Here is a 24,310-nt window from a genome sequence, read left to right on the forward strand (position 1 = left end):
TCTCTCCCCTCCTGTTCTGCTTAGGGGCTTGCCTGCTCAGTGCTTTGGTAGCACAAGGTGACTGTGATAGGCCCCCTTGGGCTTTGGGAACTTTGCTCCAACTGGTGTGTCTCATGCAATGCCTCCCAAAATACTGCTCTCATGAGAACTGAGATTCCTGAGGTAGAGGCCACACAGCCCTTGAGTAAAATAAAAGTGATTTCTGGACCACCCATATTGAACCCTATATTTCAAAATGAAAAGATCAGTTATTAAAGGTTAGTGAACACTTTGATGGCCAGTTTGATATTAAAAATATGCCTCCTCCTTTTTTTTTTTTTTTTTGTTTGCTCTGAAGATATTCTTTCCTACAAACCAGAGAATATGAGTTTGTTTTGGTTTTTAAGTCCCATCTATATAATTGACTCTGATAGCAAGAGGTGGTTTTCATTGCAGATGACTGAGGCTGAGCTGAGTAGCCCTGGACCACTGCTGCAGACTGCCTGATGAGTCCCCTTGGTGCAGTGTGCCTTCTTCAATTCCTTGTATCATTTATTCCACAAGACAGGCTGTGGGCCACAGAATGAGCAAAACTAAAATGTGGGGAGAACAGAATGACAATCAGTGAACAGTTATAGACACATTTGGATTCCAAACCTGCAGTCTGTTCGACCATATCGGCTGATGCCAGTCTTCCAGAGTTCCCCATCCCTTGTAGGGTGAAATATTTGGAGTCTGTTTTGAAGGAGTTGGTTTAGATGAGCTTGCAAGTCTACCCCTCTGCCCCCTTAATAATGAAAGCTTTCTCTGCTGTCCTAGCTGACTCAATTGGAGGACAGTTTTGGTCATTTCCAGGAACCAGCAATTTTTTTTTGGCCTACCTTGTTTGGGAAGAATAATTTAGGGAGCAGCCCTAAAATTGTCCAATGGGTTCTAAGTGGTCCTTGGGCTGCATCTCTCTGGATTGCTGGCTGGACACCTGCCATGCCTTGGGCTGCAGTCCCATGGTCAGAAAGCCAGAGCTCTCTGGCCAGTGGTGGTGCAGGGATTCCCTGTTGTGCAGGTTTGCAGTAGCACATCACTAGGCCTGAGGCCAGGGCAAGGCCAACCGCCGCTTTACGAGTTGCCACTCCTGTGACAGACTGCACTGCTGTGGGAAACGCTGTCCTGAATGGTGCTGTAGCTCCCACCCACTTTGTGCACCCATCTGCCATCAGGAAGCTCTCCATGTGCAAACTGGAATTTAGCCAGCTGGAATGTATTGCCGTCCCTCTGGGAAGCTGTGGTTTGCTTCTTCTGGCCTCCCATTCTCTTAAATGAGATCAGCAGAGTAGGAAAGGGTGAGAAGGCATTGCCTTTCTATCACATGAAGTGATGGGGCCAGAGACCCTAAGGACCCTTCCTTCTAAGAATAGTTGGTCACCTTTTGAGAACTGCAAAGATTTAGGCATGTCATAGGCAGACTAAAGGAAGAATACACAGTTCCTCTTGGGCTGCTGCATCTTTTGAAAGCCCCTTTCCAGGACTAAACTAAATTCAATTAAGCTTCTTTAAAACAGTAAATTCCAGGATCAGCCTTCAGGCCACCTCTTCTCTGACCAATTTTATGGTGTACCCTTGTTTTTTGGTAGTGCTGCAGTGGTCATGATTTTTGCTTGAGGAGTCTGCAAACATAGACACTTCTCTTGAGGTTCCATGTTTATGGATGATGGTGTGTTAAGCCTTGCCAGTTCTGTGCTATTGGGAATTCTCCAATCGTGAACATTGGGGTGGGTAGGAAGACATAAATGCCATGTGAGGAAAGGAATATGCAGTCGTCTTTTTGGAGGATGGCTGCTTAAAGTACACAGGAGAAAAGGCTCTGCAGGGCAATGAACCAGTTGAAAAGCTGCCCACCCAGATCACTGTTGCAAGTTGACTATTTGGTTTAGCAACTCATGGGATTTCAGAGGCCCTTGATGTTTTTGGTGAGTATAGTGTGGGGGAGAGCACGCTCTTTAAAGGTGGGGGGCATCCTCCTCTGTGTAGCACTGTTTAAGATCACTGTAAGTTGATCAGTTTTTGTTTCTGTAAGTTAATCATACTAATTCCCAGTTCAGTAGTGGAAGTAGAGGCCTTCTTCATTATACTAACATAATAAATCTCTTGAGGAACTCAATGAACAGTTGACGAGGTCAATAGTTCTTTGGCGTCAGTACGGCTGGGTAGCTGGAAAACCCCTTAAGAGCACTGGTCTCAAAACCAGGAGAGCTTTGTTTTCCAGAGCCACCTCCCCAGAAAGCAGCAAACATTGCTGCCTGTTTAGAAGCACAGCCACAGTAGGTCTAAGATTTTAAATGGATCTTCCTGCAGGTGGGGTTAGCATTATGGATGGGCTGGTGCCACTAATGAGCCATTGCAAGACAAGACTCTTCTGGGGTTTGGAAATGGAGAAGAGCTGGGCATTCATTACCTTTAGCTTCTCTTAGAGGCACTCCTCTATTGCCTGGAAGCCTATTATGGGGTATAAGGTGCTACATGATAGCTGTTTCCCCCCTTGCTAAAATGACATGGATGAATTTTACAAATGAAATGAGACCTTCTAGAGGCTATCATTATCTGCAGTGCTTGCCTGGCCAACTTTAGAGCAGGAAGCTCTTGAATCCAGGAGCAAATTAGTTAAAACCCCAAGTTCCAGTGGTAACTGGTATAAGCAAAATGGAAACTGAGGGGCTATGGAGGAATCTCTGTTTGTTGGAACGTAATGAAACCATGGAGGAAATACCAGATTTAAAGGCTAAGAAGTTGGCCCGATGGGTAAATCAGTGTTGGGAGTCAGGTTCTTGGCCCTTCAAGGACTTGCTGTGCAACCTCAGGCAAATTCCTGTCAGTCTTTGTGCTTTCTCTTTCTTGTCTCATCTGACAGTTATGAATATAATGTAAAACAAAGATCAACTATCATATTGCTAACATTGTTCCTGCAAATGAGTACTGTGAAACATCAGGGAAAGAGGAAAAAATTAAGACACAAGAAAAGCATTTGGCAGTGTCCTTAAACTTTTGGGGGGCCAGTATAAAACATGAAACCTAGTAAGATAATTGGGCCATTAGATCTTCATCATTAAGCTCACTTTGCAAGGAAGTGTAAGAAATCTGTAAAACAAAAGACATTTCTATCTCTGAAGCTCAAGCTGGTGATTTCCAACTGCCTCTTTACAGGAGGGGGCTCAAGGCTTCTGACGAGCAAAGGCTGTGTGTTGTATGACAGCCCACTCTCTGCACCTCCACTCCCACATGCCACGACTGACAACTTGGTTATAACCATGAGAATAATTACCATACCTCCCCAGCCAGCAGGGTCTGGAAGGCCTGAGGAGGCTCATTTTTAAACATTGCACTTTAAAAATTGGAAGCTGTGAGATGAAGAAAAATTCAATTAAGCGGAAATGAGTTTTGTTTTATTGCCTGCTGCTGAAGGGCTCTGGGCATGCTGAAAGCTAAATAAAAAGCACATCACTGGCTCTCTCTTTCTTGGATTGGTCAATTGGCCCTTTTTGCAGTAGTTGCTCCAACTGCTCTAAACACAGTGAGTGACTGGAGCCAAAAAGAGAGAGCTCAGCAAAGTCATCCCATCCACACTCTGCTTGGTAGGACCACACTAAAAGCACAGTTTCATGCTGCTAGCTCTGGTGAGGAGACAGCTGCAGGTTTGGGAGGTGCACCAAGCAATCCTTTGCTTAGGGAGGCAGAGCACAGGTGAACAGAGGAAGGACAGCCCCACTCTCATCTGTTGCCCACCGAGAGGCAAGAATCACACCAACTTTCCCCCTTGAGGACTGTGTTCGGCCAAACAAGCAGGTTCAGGGCTGCGGGATTCCAGAAGTTGCTCTGAGCTTGCAATCAGACCTCAAACCCCAGATCCCTCAGCTCTGGATCGCTGCCCTCATCCTTCACAATGTAAATTTTGTACAGTTAAAAAGAAATGAAGTCTTGTTTCCCGGAAAAAAAAAAAAAAAGAAAAAAAAAAAGAAAAAAAAAGGACCCACCCATCCTTATTTATTGCCATGTGACTTTGGAAAACAGAAGCTGGTGCGTTTGTTTGTATATGCCTCCTGTGTGTTGGCATGAGATGTGTATGGTAAAATTATGTAAAATAAATATGGAAATTCTTTAGATGCTGGTGTGTCTTGCTTTTCATTTGGTTTGCTGGAAGCTTTTTCTCTTGATGTAAATAGAATAAAAACTGAAACCAAATACACAACTCTGAATGCCAGAACTAGAACCACTCAATAAAGGATTGATTAGAGGAAGTTCCCTGGTTTTTCTAATAGTCATTACCTGGGCACAATCCTCTGCCCCTAGACTTAGGCAATGAGCAGTACAAATGTTGACCATATAACTTGTAGTTCCTGTTTGTTCAGTGGCATTTTATTTTTAATTTGAGACAGGGTCTTGCTCTGTTGCCCAGGCTGGAGTGCAGTGGTGGGATTTATAGCTCACTGCAGCCTGAAACTCCTGGGTTCAAGTGATTTTCGTGCCTCAGCCTCCAGAGTAGGTGGGATTATAGGCATGTGCCACCATGCCCGGCTAATTTTTTGTGTTTTTAGTAGAGATGGGGTTTTGCCATGTTGGCCAGGCTGGTCTCGAACTCCTGACCCCAAGTGATCTGCCCACCTGGGCCTCCTAAAGTGCTGGAATTACAGGTGTGAGCCACTGTGCCCAGTCTGTCCAGTAGCATTTTAAAAGTCCTTCACATGCATACACTTTTTCTTTCTAGAGAAAGTATATGCAAGTGTCTATATTTATAGAGGGACAGAAACACCTCATCAGAGTCATCAGGGCTCCTGGACAAACATTTTCTAGGAGAATCTCCATTTCGGTTTTTTTCTCTTCAGGAGGCTTCATTAGTGTGCAGACCCTAAGTTTAGCTGGACTGGAAAAAGCAACAGACTTTTTCATTACATTAAAAAAAAAAAAGTCATAGCGTTTCTTTACAGCTGGGATTCCACTGTGGAAAAACTACAGTGCGCTTCTTTTCCCCATTAGTCATTAGTTTTATTTGGCTGAAGACAAGATCCAAAGCAGCGGCATTGTCCAATATGGTAGCTACTAGCCACACGTGGCTATTTAAATTTAAATTAGTATTAAATAAAACTAAAAGTTTAGTCCCTTACACTACACACATTTTAGGTGCTCAATAGTTACTGTATTTGGACAACACTGATATAAAACAGTTCTATCATTGCAGATGGCTCTATTGGACGGTGCTGATAGAGTCTCATTAGGGAGAGTGGGCAAGGAAATCTCATTCATCACATGTTTAGCTACTAGTTATCCTGGAATACTTGGTGAAATATTCTGACTCCTTAGACAGTGGCAGTGCCAACTTCTCTGCCACCTTACTGTGTGTGTGGCATTTCCCCCTCCCCCTTTGTTTTTTCTCCTTTCCTGGACAGAGAAAACTTGAAAACAAAACAAAACAAAAAGCATTACATAGAATAATTTACTTAGGTACAAAGCAGGAGGTTGGGCTCCGGACCTCTGAGTTCTCTAATGCTGCCACCGGGTTGTTGGGACTTAACCTAAGTTCTAGAATTGCTTTGCGCCCTAAAGTCTACCCACTTAAACTGGAAAGTTAGTACCTCCCAGGCAGAATGCCCAGTGAGATTCTTGGAGGGATTAAAGGTCTTTTAGTGGAGACCCAAAGCTCTGCTATCAAGGAGAGTCATGATCCTTTGCCAAAATCATCTCCCATGGTAAGTGCTTTATTAGGCTGAGAAAGGCAAGAGATCTTACTGGGTTATATATCAAGAAAGGGTGGAGAAGATGAGAAGTTCAAATGGGAGTGAAGATATTGGTAGGGGAATACAGAAGGTGCTGTACATAAGGTCTTTTTTTCTTCACTAGCCCAGTCTCAGGTGGTGGTTAGGGAAATTCACAATGTGGCTAGGAAAGGCTCTGTTGCTACTAAACTTGGTTACTCATTCCTGAGGCACTGGTAATGGGCATGAGAATTTTGGCTAGTTTATGCAGTATATACCATGTTTTTGGGTAGCCTAACTTGTCTTCCATTCTCAGCCCCTCATCACCAGCCTATGTTGCATCTTTGTTTTCAATATACTATCAACTGTTTTGAGTATAGCAGGTTTATTGGACCGCTTTCACTTTATCCTGTAGTGTACACAGCTTCCGCCACAATGCTAACCTAGTAATAACTTTTCGGGATTATAAAATGTGTGCAGCTCACAAAGGAGAGAAGATCTGGTCCCCCCCACAACAACCCCCTTATTTTGACTGGGTCACTGGAGACCGGCTCCTGAGCAGTCTGATTTTCTTTTTTTTCTTTCTGACAGTGGTTTTCCAAAAAGACAGCTGCTTAAAGAATAAAGGAAAGATATCACTAGCCAGAAAGAAGTAAGCAAGAGTACAAATGAGAGTACTCAGGAGTACAAATGGAAGCTGTGCAGTCAGTGTTCTATTGTTTTCCTGTCCTTTCCCCTTGGGCCCAGGATTCTACTCAACTAAAATCACAAAAGGAAAAAAAGAAATGAAAGGCAAATCAGTGTGTTGCACATTTTAACCGATGGCTAAACTGGAAGTAACATCTTGAGAGGTGATCCTCAATGTATCTGTATGTATTTCCTTAGATTTGATATGTGAGACACAGTTTAAAAATTGTCCCTTACAGTCTGAAAGCGTGTCCTTTGCCACACTTGCTTAGAAGAATGGTATTTCATTTTTATCATTCAGAATTCCTGGTGCCTTTCTTCATAAAGTCCCTTTGCCTGGCTGTGCAGGGAGCACTCATCAAGCTCAGTATGGATGATTATTTGGCTCATGACTGCCACAGGGAAGTAAATAGTTCAGTCACTACTGTGGAGAAGTACTGAGTTAGAAGGGAGAAAAAAAAAATCGATGTTTATAAAATGGGGCCAGATCATTAGGAAAAGGGAAATTTTATTATCATCCTTCTAAAAGGAGTAATAAAAATAAACCATCCAAAACTATTAAATAAAGTTCTTTTAAATGATCAGCTCCTGCCCGGGGAGAGTATATCACATCCTTTCAGAGAAAGCAGGCATGAGCTTTTGCATGTAACATCTGTCTCTTTCCATCTTTTAATTCATTTTCATCTGTCATTTTTGCCATTGTGATTTCAGGATTTTCCTTTAGAACCCTTTCTTTTTGGTGATTTTTCCGTTGGCCATCTCCAAAAACACAAAAATTGAATTTACACACAAACTGGTATGTTATTCTGTAACTAAATTGGGCAAGTTACAGGGTGTCCCTGAACTGGTCAGAGCTCACAAGGCTCAGAGAGGCTGAGCTGCCTCTAGAATTGTAGGAGAGGCTTTTTAAAAAAATTTAATGATTTATCTTTCTATTGCTTGCCAACCCTGGACCAGGATCTCCTGTTGGTTGGGAGGGGCTGGGGATTTGGGAAAGGCTGGGAATTACTTTCTGAAAGATAAAATATAGACCCAAAAAAAGTGGTCTTGGCACACACTTGGAGTTGGAAACAAGCAGTTAAAAAAAAGTGAGACCATTAAAATGGTAAACAGATTTCAACAGATGGCTTCTGCACAGCAATGGAGAGCCCAGGCAAGGACTTTGGGGTTAAATCTCATATTTTAGTCACCTGGGACTAGTTTATTATTTCAGAAAAACAAACATCCATAAAGTTGACAGCTCCCTCCCCTACTCTGAAGTGGAATCCTTGAAGGGTGCCTCCTCACTGGCCAGCTGCCTGCAGATAGTGACCCAGGGAATTGAAAGTCACTTTTTCGACACCTGTCAACTGCAGGGCTTAAAGCTGGAGAAATACAATAACCAAGAAACTATATTACTGGTGGGCCAGAACTTCTATACTCAGTATGCGTGTGCTGGCTTTAAAAAAAATCATTTTAACATTTAATGCTCCTCAATTAAAGTGATTCCCTGGAGTGGATGCCAAGCTTCATTTAGAATGCGCATTAACCACTTTCTGTATCGGTAGTTAAAGGCACTGAGGGATTTAAACAGCAATCCACAAGTCTGTTCAGTCAAGGTTTGGTGGAATAAAGCAGATTATAAACAATAATATGTGTCTTTCTATTTTTTTTTTTTTGGAAGGGTTCCAAACTCACAAACGGAGCTAAAGTGCTATAAACATATCCAGGACTAAGCTTTGGGCTCCACAAATGTACTCCATGAAAGCCATGGGCACTGGGAGTGCCACTTTTTATCTTGTATGTGTGCATGAGCATGTACTTTAAAGGAGCCTTTTATTATACAAAGTGTCCATCAACTGAACTTACCTTCTAAATATTAAAATGGAAACCGGGATTGCTACACAAGTGAGAGGAAAAATAAATCCTCCTGTAGTGCCGATGATGAATTTGTGGCTGCTGCTTAGCATAGTCCGTTGGAAGTCACCTGTCGACTCCTTAATGCCCTCACAGTCCCACATGTTCAGCCACTGCATCCAGCAGCATTAGGTTCAAATGGTGACTTTCCCACCTCTGAGAGAAACCCACCCTGATTGCCTAGAGCTCCACCATGAGACAAGTCGGGCAGCTCCTCCCCTGGTTTTCTCACCTGGTTTTAAACTTCGGTGTTCTATTGTTTAGGAATAAAATCAGCAAAAGATTCTGTCATGCATAGAAACCGGTCTGTAACTTGTGAACACTCTGACCTGGTTTTTAGGACCAGGAATACAAAGGAAGGAACAGTGTCCCCAGAAGTGATTCCAGTACATACATCCCATAAGACAGTGAAAAATGTGAAATAATTACCAGTGAAAAATGTGAAATAATTACCAGTGAAAAATGTGAAATAATTACACTTGTTTTATAATTGTGCTAAGAAAAAGTGATACAACAAAACACACGAAAGAAAATCTTGAAGAATTCAAGTATAAAAGCAAAATATAGGTCATGTATCCCCAATCTCAAAATCGAAATCATAAATGCTCTCAAACCCAAAACTACATGTCAAAGGAAATTCTCATTGAAGCATTTTGGATTTTGGTCTTTTGGATTAGGGATGTTCAACTGGTATGTATATAACGCAAACATTTCAAAATTAAAAAATAAAAACACCAAAATACCCAGAAATCAAGCATTTTGGATAAGGAATAGTCTCCCTGGACTAAGAAATAAGCCGTGAATTCCCAATAACTATACGTGATTCATGCGAAGTGATCCATACGAAAATCATGACAGGAATATTTCAAGGACAAGTGAATAAAGATTAGGTTAAATAGCTTTACCTGTTCAGTCCTCTAGAGTAACACCAATTAATGCATATTTGAAAACTGACCATACTTGGTACATAATAAACACTGGCTGACAAGCATAAGAAGGAAGCATATTTTTTCTTGAGTCTGATAATCACTATACTTTAATCCAACATCTCTCTGGTGAAGAAACTGTGAATGATTACTAAAGTAATTAAAGATACTCAAGGTAAAGTTCCAATAATAATAACAACTTTCCAAATCACATGATTATGAAAGACGGCATTAAGTTTTTTTTTTTTTTTTAAGAGACGGAGTCTTACTCTGTTATCCAGGCTGGAGTGCAGTGGCGCGATCTTGGCTCATTGTGACCTCCGCCTCCCTAGTTCAAGTGATTCTTCTGCCTTAGCTTCCCAAGTAGCTGGGACTACAGGCATGCGCCATCACGCCCAGCTAGTTGTTGTATTTTCTGGTAGAGATGGGGTTTCACTATATGTTGGTCAGGCTGGCCTCAAGCTCCCGATCTCAGGTGATCCACCTGCCTCAGCCTCTCAAAGTGCTGGAATTATAGGCATGAGCCACCGAGCCTGGCCAACATTAAGGTCTTTATGGTATAAAACGAAAGCTCAATGTGTATATACAAAATCCACCAAGAGGCCTGATAATGCACCTTTGCATATGGCTGGTTTTGTTTTTGCTTTTGCTTATCCTGATAACATAGTTCTGAGAAACTTTTGGACTTGATAGGAAAGGCTTGGATAATCACCCTGATTTTGAATAAGTAAGATCATGTGCCCAAGCATGGTAGCTCTTGCCTGTAATCCCAGCACTTTGGGAGGTCGAGCCAGGCAGATCATCTAAGACCAGGAGTTCTAGATCAGCCTGGGCAATATAGGGAGACTGTCACTACAAAAGAAAAAAAGAAATTAGTTGAGCCTCGTGGTATGCACCTGTGGTCCCAGCTACTTGGGAGGCTGTGGTGGGAGGACTGCTTGAGCCAGGGAAGTCAAGGCTGCAGTGAGCTATAATGGTGCCACTGCACTCCAGCCTGGATGACAAGAGTGAGACCCTGACTCAAAAATACGAAAAAACCCAAAAAACGGTGTAACTGTTGTTATTTCATTGAAGCTAAGATATAACTAATTGTAAGAAACATAAGTTTATGTATCACTAAGAAAAAAATGCTGGCAATTGAACTACAATATGTCATTGTTTATAAAAGCCATCCAATTCTGGATATGTTTAAATGTGAACTGCACTCCAGCCAGGGCGACAGAGTGAGACCTTGTCTCAAAAAAAAAAAAGTGAAAATAGGTGCATCTCAGAACTGATCAAATATAATATTGTAACTATGATGAAAACATTTGACTCAAATCACCTTAGGAACTGGGATTTGAAATTCACTCATAAATATTTAAACTCAATATTTTCATTACTAAATTGTAGCTGATGTGTTACATACTTATTCTATGATAAATATTTATTTATGAAGGGGAATTTTTAAGGGCTTGAAGTTTGATAAAAGCTTTCATGTTCAACTGAAGCATATATTTGTCTGGACGCTAAACTCTTCTGCAACCCAAGCTCAGCTCTGCTACAGTCACACACATTATTCATTAATCTCAGAGATGCTGTAGTGTACATGGAATAATAACCCATAGCCAAGTAGTTAAACCTGGCAGGAAGCTAAGAAATACCTATTTAATAGAAAGGTTCACTGGATTATAGCAACCTTTTAGCTGGAAAATGCTGAAACATTAAGAAAAGATATACTAGATACAATTCCAGATATTATACTTTGGTTGTTACCCTTCTACCTGACAAGAATAAGAGATAATATGTGGCCAGTTGGCTGACTTCTTATATCTTTATTAGAAACATAGTTGTAATAGGTTTAAAAGATTTAGTTAGTTTCTGATTGGTAATTCACTACTTTCTATGAGACTTTTCAAGATATCTCATGTAGTATCTTGAGATATCATATAATTAATTCTAAATATACATAATACTGAGAAAAGGGAAGGCCATGGGCCTAGAACAGTGTTTTAAGGCACAGGGAGATGATCTATAGATTATTATATGATAGCAAGGTTTCTGAAAATTCAGATACTCATGAATAAAGAACAGAGATTTTGGAAATTGGCTTTAGAATGTATTTGAAAATGTTAAGTTGATGGCTGTTTTTAGTGACAGTTTTTTTTTTTTTTTTTTTTTTTTTGAGACGGAGTCTCGCTCTGCCGCCCAGGCTGGAGTGCAGTGGCCGGATCTCAGCTCACTGCAAGCTCCGCCTCCCGGGTTTACGCCATTCTCCTGCCTCAGCCTCCCGAGTAGCTGGGACTACAGGCGCCCGCCACCTCGCCCGGCTAGTTTTTTGTATTTTTTAGTAGAGACGGGGTTTCACCGTGTTAGCCAGGATGGTCTCGATCTCCTGACCTCGTGATCCGCCCGTCTCGGCCTCCCAAAGTGCTGGGATTACAGGCTTGAGCCACCGCGCCCGGCCTTAGTGACAGTTTTGAATATAAATTTGAAACCTTTAAAATAAAATAAAAGATAAGTTATATTCTATGCTTAAAAACAAATCTATACAGTTTCAGATGTGCAAAACAGGTAATAAAAAACTTGTCTAAGAAATACCAAGTTTGAATTGCAAAAGAGAGATGAAAAAAGCAGTTCCTTAATAGCTTCTTGCTCAAATACCCTGTAAATTAAAAATGAATAAATGGTTTTTGATTTGCTAATGTCTTAAAAATGCACAAAGTAATATCAATTAAAAACTGCATGCATCATCCTGGTGACTTCACTATAACTAATATATGTTTCTTAAAACACATTCAATTAGTGTGGAATGTGAAAGACGTAAGCTAAACAGCAGGTTGCAGTGTAGCTAGGATTGTGGTGAAAGAACAGACAATGAAGAGAATGCTCTACTAGAATTACAGCATTTCAGTATGTACTAATATGCATATCACTTCCACAAATCAAATTATTTCAAAAATGAATCATTTTGGTGAATGATTTTGGTTTATATCTCAGAAAATAAGAAGTTAAGATAGAAAAATCACAAAATAAACAGCACTAATATGCCTCATTTCTGTTATAGAGAGGCTTGTTCCAAAGAACAGGTTAGCTCACGGTAATGAAAATCTTCTTCACCATTGAGAACTATACTAAGAAAGTTTATTGCTCATCATTTTAATAGTAATACCTGTTAGAAAAATTATCTTTTAAGTGGTTATCTTTGCATCTCAGTTCATTTTTTATTTCATTTCTCTTACTATGACAACTATTTACTTTCCTTATATAATAGTAAAAGTCAGTGAATTCCAATGGAGCTTTTGGAGCTTACAGGGAAAAATGTTGGGAGCCAGTTTCAAGAGTGGCTTGATGGGCGCAGTGGCTCACACCTGTAATCTCAGCACTTTAAGAGGCCTGAAAACTGCTTGCAGCCAGGAGTTTGAGACCACCCTGAGCAACATAGGGAGACCCTATATGTACAAAAGATATAAAAATGAGTGGGGTATGGTGGCACGCACCTGTAGTCCCAGCTATCTCAGCTACACAGGAGGCTGAGGTGGGAGGATCCCTTGAGCCCACGAGGTTGAGGCTGTAGTGAACCATGATAACACCACTGCACTTCAGCCTGGGTGACAGAGCGAGACCCTGTCTCAAAAAAAAAAAAAAAAAAAAAGTGGCATACTGGTCTATCCTTTAAATTAAAATAATAGCATACTTGTCTATGTTTTTAATAAAAAACAAAAGCTCTTCTGGTATCCAGAAGTAACTTCACAATAACATATTAGATAGATCCAAATAGACCTAACAGTTTGGATCTAAGCTTTTTTTTTTCATACAGAGACTGCTGCTACATATGACATGGTCATTATAGTCAATTAAAAGAGCCCTAAAGAAATTCCTTTCCTGTTTAGTGAAGGTGAGTTTAAGGAATCTGAACTAACCCTGATGAATCCTCCAGAATCTGTTTCAATCCTAGAGTGAAAACAAAGTATTATTCTAAAATGCCCCAGGGTTTTGAGATTTTCAGTAAATCTGGTTGTTCTGACTTTTACACCCCTTATGTGACAAAACTCTGCTTTCTCCTTTGCTTTCTCTTTCTTAACACCCCTCTTCTTTCTTATCTTCCCAATTTTGTCTGCCAAAAGAATAGACATTTTAGCTGCCTATTCAGACCAGGTGTACAAAATGCGACAAAAGATCATTTGATCTCTACCATGTTGGGATCTCATGAAACTTTCCCTAATGGTTACATTTGCTTCTGTATGTTTTTTAGAAAAGCAGCCATGTTTAATATTGTGAAATATGATCTGTCTCCTATTCTGCCCACCCTCTAAAGCAGTGATAAATTTCAGAGCATGCTCAGCAGAATTGGATTATATTATGCACAGTACACATGTTCATCACCAAAACTGTACTGCCTAGAATGTATGCAAGAAGAATGAATTGCTGAGGCTTCAAAATCCCAGTTCCACAGAACTGATTTTATTAGCCAATACATACCAAAGATGGGCAGAAAAAGAAGTACTATTTTTGTAGTTTTCTTTCATAATGGAAGCCTTATGCTATTACAGACTGTGGTTTTCCAGTCTTTTGATTAAGCCTTGCCAGTTGTGTGCCGCTGCAGCACCAAAGAAACTGTTTTGCAGCCTGTCACCTCCTCCGGCAGGCAGCCATCCTGGTCTCGGAGAGTGGGGTCAGCACCAGACTGGAGCAGCAGCTCTACAATATCCAGAAACTCACAGGCAGAGGCTGAAAGGAAAATCGACAAATACGAAAACCAGTTTACCGCGAGACAGAGAAACTCCTCTACTCCAGCAGTAAAGGAAAGTGCTGAGCAATAAGGAATACTGAACCATGAGCAATGTTACAGTGGCTGAAGGATGATCAGGCCTGGTAATGAGAACTGTGGTATTATGCTAGATTTTCAAGCCTTAGGAAAATCAAATTTACCTTTTTGGTTGCCTAGAAACACACACACAAACAAATATGTATTCTAAATTGTGAGACTTTTGGGCTCTAGTCTTTTAAGAATGGGATTAAGGAAAAGAATAAAAAATAGTATTTAAGTATCTATTTTACTTTGATCTTTATTTCAGAATAATGATACATGTGCAGGATATGTCAAAAGGCTAAAAATACTGTAAATGTCAAATAAAATGTTTTGTTTTGTTTTTGAAGAGGGGATAAGTGGGTAAGTAACTGAACTTTACAATTTGTAAATTTAAAAAAAAAAAAAGAAAGCTGGCCCAGTAATCAGACCATTCCTCTACAGGAACTAAAAAAAAAATAAAAATTAAAAAAAAAAAAAAAAAAAAGGGCACCAACAGGTGTCACTGATAAGCTCAAGTTCAAGGTATAGGAAGGGGAAAAAAGGGTGTAGAGATATCAAGACTTATAAATATGGTATGGTATTGCCCCAAAATGGACAAACAGACCAGAAGCTTAGAACAGAGGGTGATCTATTCTTCTGCACACATATGAAAACTTAATTCATGACAAAGCTGGCAGATCAGTGGGGAAATCAAGACCTAATGATTAGATGGTGTTGACACAACTGGACTCACTAAAGGCAAAAAGAGGTACCAGATGAAACATAAATGGCAATAAACATATAAAAAGATGAGCATTCCACATTATCAGGGAAATGAAAATTAAAACCAGGAGATACCGGCCGGGCGCGGTGGCTCAAGCCTGTAATCCCAGCACTTTGGGAGGCCGAGACGGGCGGATCACGAGGTCAGGAGATCGAGACCATCCTGGCTAACACGGTGAAACCCCGTCTCTACTAAAAAAAATACAAAAAAAACTAGCCAGGCGTGGTGGCGGGCGCCTGTAGTCCCAGCTACTCGGGAGGCTGAGGCAGGAGAATGGCGTAAACCTGGGAGGCGGAGCTTGCAGTGAGCCGAGATCCAGCCACTGCACTCCAGCCTGGGCGACAGAGCGAGACTCCGTCTCAAAAATAAACAAACAAACAAACAAACAAACAAAAAACCAGGAGATACCATTTCATACCCACTAGATTGGTGAAAATTAACTTTGACAATGCCAAGCACTGATACGGAATGGAGCAAGAAACCCCTTTAGATGTCAGAGTGTACACCGGTGTTGCTACTTTAGACAACACTAGAGCATTACAGGTTAAACCTAAACACACATATACCCTCCAACCCAGCAATTCTACTTCTAGTTATATACTTTTGCACATGTTCTCCAGGAGATATCTGCAAGCATGTACACAGCAGCAGTGTTCACAATAGATCCCAAATGTAAATAGCCCAAATGCTCATTAATGGTAACATGTAAATAAAGTATCAATCACGTGTACAATGAAATCCTATAGAACACTGGAAACTAATGAACTATAGCTTCACACAACATGGGTTTATATACAAAACATAATGTTGAAGGGAAAAAAACAAGTGAGAAGAATACATACGATATGATTTCATTTAAACAAAATTTTGAAAACAGGTAAAACGAAAGAATATTATTCAGACATACAAATATGTGCTGAAACTACAAAGGAAATCATTAATATAAAATTTTGGATAGTTGTAATCTCTCAAAGATTACCACTAGGGAAAGCCATATGATTTGAGAGGCATGCACAGAAGGCTCAAAGATATTTGTGATGTTGTATTTCTTAAGCTAAGTAGTGGGTAAATTTTTAAAAGCTATGTTTAAATTCTTCATATATATTTTATATACTCTTGTGTAGCATGATTATCACACAACACAGTGTGTGGGGTTTTTTGTTGTTGTTGTTTGTTTGTTTTAAGAGAAATAAAGGGTATGGAGCTGAATTTCACAGACTTTTTTTTGAGACAGGGTCTGGCTCTGTCTCCCAACCTGGAGTGCAGTGGCGAGATCATGGCTCCCTGCAGCCTTGACCTTCCGGGCTCAAGTAAATCCTCCCACCTCAGCTTCCTGAGCAGTTGTAGCTATAGGTATGTGCTACCATGCTTGGCTCTCACTTTGGGAGTCTCACTTTGTTGCCCAGGCTGGTCTCAAACTACTGGGTTCAGGCAATTCTCCCGCCTTGGCTTCCCAAAATGCTGGGATTACAGGCATACACCACTGCACCCGGCCCTATAGCCCTTTTATTGAGCACATACTGTACCAGTCCTGTCAGGAATACAGGTAAGATTTCTGCTTTTGAGAATGGATTGTAAATATGTAAATAAGCAATTCCAACACAAAAGAATGAATAAGTGCTGTGGCAGAAATACATACACTGCAAAGGCAGGGAGGAAGGAGGAGACTGAAGGATCAAAAACACTACAAATTCATAGTAAGATGTAAGATGAGCTTTGAAGGATCGAGCAAAATTCCTGAGAAGGAAAGGCATTGCAGAATGTGAAAATACCACTAGCAGAGGCATGACAAGGTATGCTGTTAGAACTGTCTCTGCTTGCTCAGGGAAGCAGTACAAAGAGTTGAAAGTACAGAGGTTGGATTGAAGTCAAATTATCTAGGGCCTTGAATCGGTCACACTAAGAAGTTTGGGTTTTATCAAGTGATCCACAGGAATTTATGAGGAGTGGAGTGGCATAATTTGGCAAGCACTGATCTGATTTCTGTCCCTATAGTTTTGTCTTTTCCAGAAACAGAAATAATATAGCATAGTCTTTTGTATCTGGTCTCTTTCACTTAGCATGTTGCTTTCGCGATCCATCCACACTGCTTCAAGTACCAGTTCTTTCCTTTTGATTGCTGAGTAGTATTCTACTGTATGGATGTATGCAGCCATCTGGGCTGCTTCCAATTTTTGGCATTATGAACAGGGATCTTATGAACACTTGGGTAATCTTGTGGGTAAATAGGAGAACTGTCGAGTCATATGGCAAGTCAATGTTTAACTTTCCAAGAAACTACCAAACTTTTCTAAAGTTTTCATTCACACCAATAAGTATAAATTCCAGTTGCTTTGCAGCCTTACCAGCACTTTACTATTATTAAAAATATTTTTTAGCCATTCTAGTTAGGTCTATGGTGGCTTTTCATTGTGATTTCTAATTTGTACTAATGTCTAATGATGAACACTTCTCATGTGCTTATTTGCCAACTGTCTTTGGTGATTTATCTGTTCAAATCTTTTGTTCCTTTATTAATAAGGTTGTCATTTTCTTGTAAGAGGTCTTTATACGTTGTGGATACAAAGTTTTTTTTCTCAAATATATGTTTTATAAATATTTTCTCCCAGCATGTGACTTGTCATTTTTCTTAAGAGTATCTTGAAAAGCGGAAGTTTTTAATTTTGATAAAGTGCAATTTATTTTTCTTTTATGGTTTGCGCTTTTTGTGTTCCATCTGAAAACACTGCCTACACCAAGATCACAAAAATATTCTTCTAGTTCTTTATCATTATTCCTCTTATGTATACATCTAAGATCTTACTTTCCCAGTTAATTTTTGAGTAGGCTTCAGGCTCACCTTTTTGTTTTGTTTTGCATTTGGATGTCCAATTGTTACAACTCTATGTATTGAAAAGGCTATTCTTCTCTCCGCTGAATTTTATGTTGGCATTTTTGTCAAAAATCAGCTGACCATTTAGATTGGATCTATTTCTAGGTTATTTATCATGTTCCTTTGATCTATATACCTGTTCTTATACCAATACAACATTGCCTTGATTTCTGTACTTTATAGTTAAGTCCTGAAACCAGTGTGGGGCCTCCAACTTTATTCTTTTTCAAAGTTGTTTTGATTATTCTAGGTCCTTTGCTTTTCCATATAAATTTTAGAATCAACTTAGAAGTTTTTACAAAGATCCTGCTGGGATTCTGATTGGGACCCCGCTGAATCTATGGATCAATTTGGAAAGAATGGACAGCTTAACAATACTGAGTCTTTTGATCCACGAACATTGGTATCTCTTTCCATTTAAATTTTCCTTAATTTCAATAATAATTAGGAATTCTACGCATACAAATCTTACACTTATTTTGTTTGATGTATCCCTAAGAATTTCATGTTTTTGAGGCTACTGCAAATAATATCTTTTAAAAATTCAATTTACTGTAAGCATAAAGAAAAACAATTAAGATTTGTATACCAGCCTCAGTGTTTTTGAATTTTAATTTTCAATTGTTCATTACTAGAATACAGGAAAACTCTTCATTTATATATATTGATTTTATGTCTTGTGAACTTGGTGAACTCACTTATTCTAGTGTTTTTTTTTTTTAATAGATACTTGGGGTCTTATACACAGATGGACACATCACCTATGAAAAAGGGAAGTTTTATTTCTTCTTTTTAAAACTACATGGCTTTCGTTTCTTTTACTTGCCTTAATGCATTGCTAGAACTTTCAATACAATGTTGGATCAAAGTGGAGAGAGTGGATATTTTTGTCATCCACAGTCTTATAGGGAAAGCATTCAGCCTTTCATCATCAAGGATGATATTAACTGTCGATTTTCTCAGGCTAAAGAAATTCCTTACTATTTCCTATTTCTACTTTGCTGTGAGTTTTTGTTGTTGTTTTAATCATGAAGGGAAGTTGAATTTTGTTAGCCTTTTCTACATAAATTGATCTAATCACGTTTTGTTTTTTTGATTTGTTGATATGGTGAAATACTATGGTTCCCAACTGCCAAACCAACCTTGCATTCCTAGGATAAACACACTTGCACAAAATTTATTAATCTTTTTGTATTTACTAGGTTCAATTTGCTAACATCTTATTGAACATTTTTGCATCAATGTTCATAAGGAATACTGGCCTGTAGTTTTCTTTTCCTCTAAGGTCTTTGTCTGGATTTGGTTATCAGGGTAATTCTGGCTTCACAGAATGAGTTGGGCAGTGCTCCCTCTTCTTCTATTTTCTCGAAACATTTGTGTGTAGATTTTTTATTTTTATTTTTTATTTTTGAGACAGAGTCTCACTCTGTTGCCCAAGCTGGAGTGCGGTGGCGCAAATGGCATGATCTTGGCTCACTGCAAACTCTACCTCTCAGGTTCAAGCAATTCTCCTGCCTCAGCCTCCCAAGTAGCTGAGATTACAGGTGCCCACCACCACGCCCAGCTAATTTTTGTATTTTTAGTAGAGACAGGGTTTTGCCACGTTGGCCAGGCTATTCTCAAACTCCTGACCTCAGGTGATCCACCTGCCTCAGCCTCTCAGAGTGCTGGGATTACAGGCGTGAGCCACTGTGCCCAGCCAATTTCATCCTTAAACACTCAGTAGAATTCACCAGGGAAGTAAACAAGGCCTGGAAATCTTGTTGTGGGAAACTTTTTAGCTACAAATTCAATCTCTTCAATAAATATAGGGCTATCAAGATTTTCTATTTTTTATTTTTGTTTTTTTAAGATGGGGTCAGGTTATGTTGCCCTGGCTAGAATGCAGTGGCTATTCACAAGCATGATCATAGTGCAGTGCAGCCTTGAACTCCTGGCTCCAAGTGATCCTCTTCCCCAAGCCTCCCAAGTAGCTGGGACTAAAGGCGTGCACTTCTATTTCTTTATTTCTTTATTATTTTTTTTTTTTTGGAGATGGAGTCTGGCTCTGTTGCCCAGGCTGGCGTGCAGTGGCACGATCTTGGCTCACTGCAATCTCCGCCACCCGGGTTCAAGTGATTCTCCTGCTTCAGGCTCCTGAGTAGCTGGGATTACAGGTGTGTACCACCACACCTGACTAATTTTTGTATATGTAGTAGAGACAGGGTTTCACCATATTGGCCAGGCTGACCTCAAACTCCTGACCTCAGGTGATGTGCCTGCCCCAGTCTCTCAAAGTGCTTGGATCACAGGTGTGAGCCACCACGCCTGGCTTTCTGTTTCCTTTTCAGAAAACTTTGGTAGTTTGTGTTTTTAAAAAAATTTGTCCTGGTCAGGTGCGGTGGCTCATGCCTGTAATCCTAGCAGTAGCACTTTGGCAGGCCGAGGCAGGCAGACTGCCTGAAGTCAGGAGTTTGAGACCAGCCTGGGTAACATGGCGAAACCCTGTCTGTACTAAACATACAAAAATTAGCTGGGCATGGTGACACATTCCTGTAATCCCAGCTACTTGGGAGGCTGAGGCAGGAGAATTGCTTGAACCTGGGAGGTGGAGCCTGCAGTGTGAGCAGGCTGAGATCGCACCACTGCACTGCAGCCTAGGTGACTGAGTGAGACCCTGTCTCAAAAATAGTAATAATAATAGTAATAATAATAATTTGTCCATTTCATCTAAGTTATTTCATTGGTACAAAATTGTATGTAATGTTTCCTTATTTGCTTTATAATATCTTTAGGATATGTACTGATATCCTTTCATTCCTGAAATTGGTAATTTGCTTTTTTTTTCTTTTTTTTAGTGTCACATCTCACTTTGTTCCTTAGGCTGGACTGTGATGGCACCATCATAACTCACTGCATCATGGAACTCCTGGGCGTGAGTGATCCTCCTGCCTCAGCCTCCTGAGTAGCTGGGACTTACAGGCTCAAACAACTATGCCTGGCATGTTTTAAAATTTTTTTTGTAGAGATGGGGTCTTGCTATGTTGTCCAGACTGGTCTTGAACTCCTAGTCTCAAGTGATCCTTCCGCACTGGTCTCCCAAAGTGCTGGGATTACAGGTGTGAGCCACAGCAACCAGCCTGTTTCTTCTCTTTTTTTTTCCTTCCTTGGTCTGGCTAGAGAACTATTATAAACAACCAGTTTTTGATCTCACTGATTTTCTGTTTTCTGGTTCTCTATTTCAATGATTTCTGCTCTGATCTTTCTTATCGTTTCACACTTACTTTGGCCTTAATTTGCCCTTCTTTATTTGAGGTAGAAGCTTGGATCACTGATACGAATTCTTCTTTTCTAATAATAGTATTTAATTTCCTTTAAAGCACTGGTTTAACTGCATCCCACTTTTTTTTTTTTTTTTTTTTTGAGGTGGAGTCTTGCTCCGTTGCCCAGGCTGGAGTGCAGTGGTGCAATCTTGGCTCGCTGCAACCTCTGCCTCCCTGGTTTAAGCGATTCTCCTGCCTCAGCCTCCTGTGCATCCATCCCACAAATTTTGACAGGAGTGTTTTCATTTTCATTCAGTTCAAAATATTTTATATAGGCATAACTTATTTTATTGTGCCTCACTTTACTGTGCATCACAGATAACTGCCTTTTTTTTTTTTCAAATTAAAGATTTGTGGCAACATTATATTAAGCAAGTCAATCGGTGCCATTTTCCCAACAGCATTTGTTCATTTTGTGTCTCTGTGTCACACTGTGGGGATTTTCACAATATTTCAAACTTTTCATTATTATTTCTGTTGTGAGGATCTATGATAAATGATCTTTGATGTTACTATTGTAATTGTTTTGGGGTGCCATGAACTGCACTCATATAATATGAACTTCATCGACCAATGTTGTATGTGTTCTGACTGTACCATGGAGTAGCCAATCCCCCATCTATCCCTCTCCTTGGGTCTCCCTATTCCCTGAGACACAATATTATTGAAATTAAGCCAATTAATAACCCTACAATGAACTCCAAGTGTTCAAGTAAAAGGAAGAGTCACACATCTCTCATTTTCAATCAAAAGCTAGAAATGATTAAGCTTAGTGATGAAGGCATGTCAAAAACCAACATGGGCTAGGCTTTTGTGCCAGTCAGCCAACTTGTGAATGCCAAGTGAAAGTTCTTGAAGAAAATTAAAGCACTATTCCAGCGAACACACAAATGATAGGAAAGCAAAACAGCCTGATTGCTGATTTAGAAAAAGTCTGAGTGGTCTGGGTAGAAGATCAAACCAGCCACAACATCCCCTGAAGCCAAAGTCTAATCCACAGCAAGGCTCCAGCTCTTTAATTCTATGAAGACTGAAAGAGATGAAGAAACTGCAGAAGAAAAATTAGGAGTTGGCAGAGGCTGACTCATAAGGCTAAAGGAAAGTTGTCCCCATAAAATAAAAGTGCAAGGTAAAGCAGTAAGTGCTGATGCAGAAGTGGCAGCAAGTTATCCAGAAGATCTAAGATAAAGATAATTGATAAGGATGGCTATACTACACAACAGATTTTCTTTTTTTCTTTTTTTATTAGACAGAGTTTCACTCTGTTGCCCAGGCTGGAGTGCAGTGGCGCAATCTTGGCTCATTGCAACCTCTGCCTCCTGGGCTCAAGTGATTCTTGTACCTCAGCCTCCCGAGTAGCTGGGATTACAGGCCATGTGCCACCATGACTGGCTAATTTTTGTATTTGTGGTAGAGAAGGGGTTTCACCATGTTGGCCAGGCTGGTCTCAAAATCCTGACCTCAAGTGATCCGCCCACCTGGGCCTCCCAAAGTGCTGGGATTACAGGCATGAGCCACTGTGTCCAGCCAACAGATTTGCAATGTAGATGAACCAGCCTCATATTGGAAAAAGATGCCATCTAGGATTTTCATAACTAGAAAGGAGAAAACAATGCGTGTCTTCAAAGAACAGGTGAACTCTTGGCCAGGCGCAGTGGCTTATGCCTGTAATCCCAGCACTTTGGGAGGCTGAGGCGGGCGGATCACAAGGTCAGGAGATTGAGACTATCCTGGCTAACACCGTGAAACTCCATCTCTACTAAAAATGCAAAAAATTAGCTGGGCATGGTGGCAAGAACCTGTAGTCCCAGCTACTTGGGAGGCTGAGGCAGGAGAACAGCTTGAACCTGGGAGGTTGCAGTGAGCTGAGATCGCGCCACTGCACTCCAGCCTGGGCAACAGAGCGAGACTCCATCACAAAATACATAAATAAATAAATAAATAAATAAATAAATAAATACATACATAAAAGAACAGGTGAACTCTCTTGTTAGGGGCTAATGCAACTGGTTACTTTAGGTTGAAGACAATGCTCATAAACCATTCCAAAAATCCTAGGGCCATTAAGAATTATGCTAAATCTACTCTGCCTATACTCTATAAATGCAACAAGGCCTGGATGATGGCATATCTGTTTACAACATGGTTTACTAAATATTTTAAGCCCACTGTTGAGACCTACTACTCAGGAAAACAGATTCCTTTCAAAATATTACTGCTCATTGATAATGCACCTATTCACCCAAGAGCTCTGATGAAGGTGTACAGAGATGAATGTCAGCAGCTGAACTGGGTTTGGGTTTGCTGTTGTGACAGATAAGTTCAGTGCATCATTGCCTTCAAACTCCTCCAGTGATAGGATGCTGCTACCTTATGCTTAGTGTGGGGCTAGGGTGCTAGGGTTCCCCCCCACCAATGTTGTTGCTCCACCCTTAGCTTTCAGCAGTCTCTGCATGTCCGTACCACAGAGGAAGTCTCTCTTTCTCTACATTCTTATCCCTTCTCCATCAATGGACTACTTTTGCTTATTACTCAGGGCTCGGCTCATGGCAGGAGTAAGATGGAGTTCTTTGTCCTTTTGGGCTGGTCTCAGTCTTAGGCAGGACCTCAGGGATGGTGATTTCTCATTGTTTCTACACACCCCTCCCCCAAATGTCAGCCAAACTCTGCGGTGTGTGTGTATGTGGTGTTGGTAGTGGTGGGTGTCTTGGGTGGGAGAGACTTTCCTGCCCTGCCTTCAGTGGTGGGGGAATCTCTGCTTTATATCACTGCAGAGTCCTAAGTTCAGGGCTTTCCTGTCCCTCCCTGAAGGCAGATTTTGCTTTTACTCTAACTTCAAAAGCAGTAGATATCTACTTGAGCCCAGAAGCAGCAGCAGGGGAGGCCAGAAAGGCTTTCAGCTCCTCCTCTATGGCTTAAGGATTTGGCTTTGAATGAAATAAGAGTTTAGCATTGTACAACATGGTGGCTATAGTTGATAATAATTTACTGTATTCTTGAAAATTGTTGAGAGTAATTTTAAGTGTTCTCACCACAAAAAATGGTAAGTATGTCAGGCAATGCATCTATTAATCACCTCGATTCAGCCATTCCACAATGTATACATATTTTAAAACATCATGTTTTGAAACATATACAAGGTTTATGTGTCAAAAATTTAATTAATTTAAAAAGAAGGATACAGGGAAGTGGAAATGTTTCACTGGAGGTTTTCTCTCTTCTAAAGAAATTTCTCTCATGAGCACTCAGTTAGTGAAAAAGAATGCAACTGAGGACTCCTTTTGGGTCTCAGGCTCCCAGTTACTCTAAAATGTCATACTAGCTCACTTTAACAATTTGCTAATCTTAGCTG

At 40.4% G+C, this 24,310-nt stretch overlaps 1 protein-coding gene across 1 annotated transcript in view; it reads right to left on the reverse strand.

Annotated features, from left to right (window-relative positions):
* Window positions 1-13,638: 13,638 nt before the first annotated feature.
* The window catches only part of ACBD6 (acyl-CoA binding domain containing 6), a 209,313-nt gene continuing 198,641 nt past the window's right edge, over window positions 13,639-24,310 (reverse strand). The window contains 1 exon segment of the mRNA NM_001261348.2: window positions 13,639-13,939. Coding sequence (NP_001248277.1) covers window positions 13,785-13,939 — 155 coding nt within the window. The 3' untranslated portion in view covers window positions 13,639-13,784.

The sequence above is a fragment of the Macaca mulatta genome, chromosome 1 (assembly GCF_049350105.2).
Source record: "Macaca mulatta isolate MMU2019108-1 chromosome 1, T2T-MMU8v2.0, whole genome shotgun sequence".
In the NCBI taxonomy this organism is placed as follows: domain Eukaryota; kingdom Metazoa; phylum Chordata; class Mammalia; order Primates; family Cercopithecidae; genus Macaca; species Macaca mulatta.